Here is a 6,000-nt window from a genome sequence, read left to right as displayed (position 1 = left end):
AATCAGGCAATGACTGCTTACCATACTTTATGACAAAGTCCCATTACACATGACCTCCTGCACGCAACAGCATTTTGTGCCTCGACATGGCGGTCCTTCCACCAGACAGAAGAGGGTTAAAGGTGGCAAACTCTGTCAGAAAATGGCTACCTTGATGATACAAAAAAGATATATCCCTGAACTAAAAATTCCTATAGCAAACAAGGGGGGTTGAGTTTGCCTGACGTGCTGAGGAAGCATCCTTATCAATGTTTATTTCTAATCATACAGTATAAATACTTATGCATATATTATTATTTTTTTTTTTAATAAACAAAGCATTTAAATTAGCAATATGGGATAAACTGAAATGTGCTTTATACCTCGATGATTCTGGACAGGTACTGCAATTCAGAGAGGGTAGGGGAAAGCAGTAATCTAAAAATCGGATTTGGCTGGCCGCTTAGGTGAAAAATATTTAAAAAAAAAAAAAAGAAACGACTTTACTAATGTGCTTGTTAATGCATGGGTCATCAAACCATAAAAATTCCCGGACTCCTGGAAGAGAGCATGTGTAACCTCAATGGAAGGATTGTGCCAGAGGAAGAGGGGGAACGGGGACAGAAACAGGGAGGGCCCGGATTTACAGTAAATATTTGCGCCTTGAATCTTCGTCCAGAGTTAGGTCAACTACTTCTGGAGGGGCAGTCCAGTTCTGCTGGGGAGTCACCCCCGTCCATGATGGCGTTTGGTGGGAGCTGTTATACTGGGAGCCAGCTGCATGCTTCCATGATGATACTCTCTGTATAACGCCACCCCTGGGGTGGACAAACCTGGTGGGAAGAAAGAGAAAGTTAATCAACTGATATATATTTTATACAGACATTCTAAGGGCAGGGGTCTCCAAACTTTCGAAACAAAGGGCCAGTTTACTGTCCTTCAAACTTTAGGGGGGCCAGACTGTGGCCAACAAGAGAAGAAAATGTTGTGGTGTCAGTGGGAGTAAACAGTATTTGGTATTAGGGGGAGGAATAGTGTCCCATCAGCGGGATCTGGGGAAGGAATAGTGCCCCATCGGTGGAGTCCGGGGGAATAACAGTGCCCCATCGGTTGCATTCGTGGGAAGAAAAGTGCCCAATCGGTGGCGTCAGTGGGAATCATAACGCCTCATCATTGGCGTCAGTGGGAGTAACAGCGCCGCATCATTGGCGTCAGTGGGAGTAACAGCGCCCCATGATTGGCGTCAGTGGGAGTAACAACGCCCCATCATTGGCGTGAGTGGGAGTAATAGCGCCCCATCATTGGCGTGAGTGGGAGTAATAGCGCCCCATCATTGGCGTCAGTGGGAGTAATAGTGCCCCTTCATTGGCGTCAGTGGGAGTAATATCGTCCCGTTATTGGCGTCAGTGGGAGGAAGAGCGCCCCATCATTGGCGTCAGTGGGAGGAAGAGCGCCCCGTCATTGGCGTCAGTGGGAGGAAGAGCACCCCATCATTGGCGTCAGTGGGAGGAACAGCGCCCCGTCATTGGCGTCAGCGGGAGGAATAGCGCCCCGTCATTGGTCTCAGCGGGAGGAATAGCGCCCCATCATTGGCGTCAGGGGGAGGAATAGCGCCCCATCATTGGTGTCAGTGGGATAAATAGCGCCCCATCATTGGTGTCAGTGGGAGGAATAGCGCCCCATCATTGGTGTCAGTGGGAGGAATAGCGCCCCATCATTGGTGTCAGTGGGAGGAATAGTGCCCCATCATTGGTGTCAGTGGGAGGAATAGTGCCCCATCATTGGTGTCAGTGGGAGGAATAGTGCCCCATCATTGGTGTCAGTGGGAGGAATAGTGCCCCATCATTGGTGTCAGTGGGAGGAATGGTTCCCCGTTACTGGTGTCAGTGGGAGTAATAGTGCCCCATCATTGGCACCAGTAAGAGGAATAATGCCCCAAGGGCCATATAAAAACAAGCAAAGGGCTGCAGTTTGGAAACCACTCTTCTAGGGTGTATACAATGGCATTTGGAGATTTTACAATTAATAATGTAAATTTACAATGGCGTAAAAGAGCCCCAAGGCAACCATAGAGCTGAACGTGTTAGTTTTTGGGGCACTTTGCAAAAGTCTTGGTGACCACTTTGACAATAAACAAATACTACATAATCTTGCTTATGACACAAAAAATCATTGAGCTCATTTCCCCTGAACCTACTTCAGCAGCAAAGGTTGCAGGTACAGCTCATTTCGCACCCGCAGCCCCCGGCATCTGCCTCTTCTGCCTACCCCTGGGCTCAGCCCTGCATACAGATACTGAACGTGAGGTGGACTAGAACAAAAAAGATGAAGAAAAAACAAAAAAAATCTTACAATGGGACTTGGATTTCACTTTATTTTGGAAGCATTTCCTGTTGTGTCTACAAGGCAGGAAGGGAAAGTAATTCTCAAGAGTGAGAATCAAATCATTCATTATTTTATCCAGCAGAATACAGCAAAGAATGATTCTACCCAAAGGTTATACAAATAAGAAGTTAAAAGTCTGGCCTAGGTATACTTTAACCTCCCTAGCAGTCTGATTATTTCAGATTTTTGGTGCTGAAAGCGGTACCATTTTTTTGCATGGAAATATGTAGTTTTTTATTGTAGGCTGTAATTTTTAGGAATAACTCACTGAAATCTGTCCGAACAAGGGTCTAGTACACATCCCGGGTATGATAACATTTGAAACACGAAATCATAAATTATAATTTAATAAATAATCATAAAAAATAATAATAATACATTTAATTCAATAATATAATCAAACCAAAAACACTGAAATTTGAAATATAGCGCCAAGTTCGCACATCGCTGAGCAAAGTCACAAAATCGTTTTCAGTGTCTGATGACGAATTTCCCCCACGAATCATTATCACTCAATTCTGCAAGTGGTTCTGATTTACTATCGCTGTTCTCTAGCTGATCTAAACCCGCTTTTGACCTAAAGGGACGCTTTTTGGACGCCATGGACATTTCTCAGTTTCCAGGCAGAAAGAACATTAAAAATGCAGGCAGGGCGCCGGACAAAGCACTCGGGACAAAATGTATGTGAAATGGTTTGAAACAGCAATGTTTTACTATGTAAAATTTGTTTGGAAAAAAATGAAATTTTTTAAAATTTTCAAATTTCCCGCCGCCGCCAGCGGCGCCCATACGTCCCGACGTCACAGGGACCAAAACACAGAAGCAGGATGCCGGCATCGGCCGGAGGAGATGGCCGGGAACGCTGCAGGGGACACATCGCGGGAGCGAAGGACAAGGTAAGCTCTGCAGGGAATCCCTATGCAACGCCGCATGGTAAGCCCGAGTGTAGCTCGGGGTTACCGCTTTTGGTACCGGGGCTTACACACAGTGCCTAAAATACCAGCACCAGTGTACACAGCCTGTGTGTGAACTGCCTCACCGCACCGCTGCTGCTGGCTGGCGTGCAATCCAAGCCTCCTGGACTGGAAGTAGCGGTTCTTGCGCTTCAACGTACATTTCACCAGGAAGTCCTGCGCCGCCATTTCTGGAGTGCGTTTATAACTGTCCATAAGTGTAAAGCCAATTTCTTCTGGTAAAGGACTAGGTAGTTTGTTTTTTTATTACTGCATTTCCAATTAGGATGATTTCCCTTCATTTTCGACAAGAGATGAAATGAGAAAGGAGAGGAATTTGCCTTAGAAACCAGTGTTATCGAAAGATATGCCCCCATCTCAATCTGGGGGAATTGTAAAATTTTGGATTTCCAATCACTGCATACTGTACATGCACTTTAAACAGAGAGAGAATGACCGGAGACTCTCCCTCTAACACACACACACTATTACAAATCTCTTTTTAAAGCGGATCTTTCTAAAAAGTAAACAGACAGAAGTGTTGATCTCCTGGATACCTCTCGTGTTTCCTCAAACCACATAGGATACAGTAATGATGACGAGGTTAACAGGAGGCACCATATGGCTTAGTCAGGACCATGCAATTGTTATTCCATTCCATTCCCTGAGGAAGTCACGTGGTTCGTGACGCAACGCATAGGACGGAAGCGTGGTATCGTCATTCAGGTACTCTCAACCTCATACACCTTGTACTGTTTTAATACAGTGATTGCTTGCTGGGTCTGCAGGCCCATTTCTAAATTGTGAGTAGTTTTTTATCTTTGCTTATTCAAATAAATTTGACTTGCTTTTTCTCTGATCCCTTTCTATGAACATTGTGGAGGAGGAGGAGATTTAAAGCTATACACCTTTAAGGAGACCGTGATTTCTGATTGCTGTATGCTATGGAGAGGAAACTTTTGTTTGTCTTATGAGTGAAATTCATCCGGCTGAGGACCATCCAGCTACATTTATGCCTTACGACTCCTTGCGGGTTGCAATCCGAAGGTGAGCGCACACTCTAGGTGGTGAAGGATCGTCCTTGTGTTTGTGATCAGTTGATTCACGTGTGAAGATACACATATTCGTTTGTGGCTGGAATACTATTTGTTTCCAGCGTTTGGGACTATTTGTTGCCCATCATTGGGGTCTTATATATATATATATATATATATATATATATATATACAGCGGGGATCGAAAGCTTGGGCACCCCAGCTAAAAATTTGTATTAATGTGCATAAAGAAGCCAAGGAAAGATGGAAAAATCTCCAAAAGGCATCAAATTACAGATTAGAAATTCTTATAATATGTCAACAAAAGTTAGATTTTATTTCCATCATTTACACTTTCAAAATAACAGAAAACAAAAAAATGGCATCTGCAAAAGTTTAGGCACCCTGCAGAATTTATAGCATGCACTGCCCCCTTTGCAAAGCTGAGACCTGCCAGTGTCATGGATTGTTCTCAATCATCGTCTGGGAAGACCAGGTGATGTCAATCTCAAAGGTTTTAAATGCCCAGAATCATCTGACCTTGCCCCAACAATCAGCACCATGGGTTCTTCTATGCAGTTGTCTAGAAAACTGAAACTGAAAATAGTTGACGCTCACAAAGCTGGAGAAGGCTATAAGAAGATAGCAAAGCGTTTTCAGATGTCAATATCCTCTGTTCGGAATGTAATTAAGAAATGGCAGTCATCAGGAACAGTGGAAGTTAAAGCAAGATCTGGAAGACCAAGAAAAATATCAGACAGAACAGCTCGCAGGATTGTGAGAAAAACAATTCAAAACCCACGTTTGACTGCACGATCCCTCCAGAAAGATCTGGCAGACACTGGAGTTGTGGTACACTATTCCACTATAAAGAGATACTTGTACAAATATGGTCTTCATGGAAGAGTCATCAGAAGAAAACCTCTTCTATGTCCTCACCACAAAAATCATCGTTTAAACTTTGCAAATGAACATATAGACAAGCCTGATGCATTTTGGAAACAAGTTCTGTGGACCGATGAGGTCAAAATTGAACTTTTTGGCCGGAATGAGCAAAGGTACGTTTGGAGAAGAAGGGGCACAGAATTTAATGAAAAGAACCTCTGTCCAACTGTTAAGCATGGGGTTGGATCAATCATGCTTTGGGGTTGTGTTGCAGCCAGTGGCACAGGGAACATCTCACGAGTAGAAGGAAAAATGGATTCAATAAAATTTCAGCAAATTTTGGGTGGTAACTTGATGCCATCTGTGAAAAAGCTGAAGTTAAAGAGAGGATGGCTTCTACAAATAGATAATGATCCTAAACACACCTCGAAATCCACGGGGGATTACATCAAGAGGCGTAAACTGAAGGTTTTGCCATGGCCTTCACAATCTCCTGACCTGAACATAATTGAAAATCTATGGATAGACCTTAAAAGAGCAGTGCGTGACAGACAGCCCAGAAATCTCAAAGAACTGGAAGACTTTTGTAAGGAAGAATGGGCAAAGATACCTCAAACAAGAATTGAAAGACTCTTGGCTGGCTACAAAAAGCGTTTACAAGCTGTGATACTTGCCAAAGGGGGCAGTACAAGATATTAACTCTGCAGGGTGCCCAAACTTTTGCAGACGCCATTTTTTTGTTTTCTGTTATTTTGAAAGTGTAA

The 6,000-nt window shown here is 43.7% G+C and overlaps 1 protein-coding gene across 1 annotated transcript in view; it reads right to left on the bottom strand.

The window, feature by feature from the left end:
- Positions 1–210: 210 nt before the first annotated feature.
- Positions 211–6,000, bottom strand: part of ARK2N (arkadia (RNF111) N-terminal like PKA signaling regulator 2N) — a 165,043-nt gene continuing 159,253 nt past the window's right edge. Inside the window, exon 5 of the mRNA XM_089660024.1 lies at positions 211–812. Coding sequence (XP_089516150.1) covers positions 623–812 — 190 coding nt within the window. The 3' untranslated portion in view covers positions 211–622. The remainder of the gene's footprint in view (positions 813–6,000) is intronic.

This window comes from Staurois parvus, unplaced genomic scaffold (assembly GCF_062004578.1).
Source record: "Staurois parvus isolate SC_StPar_1 unplaced genomic scaffold, SC_StPar_1.0 ptg001198l, whole genome shotgun sequence".
Lineage (NCBI taxonomy): Eukaryota > Metazoa > Chordata > Amphibia > Anura > Ranidae > Staurois > Staurois parvus.
This window is presented reverse-complemented; position numbering and strand designations above follow the sequence as displayed.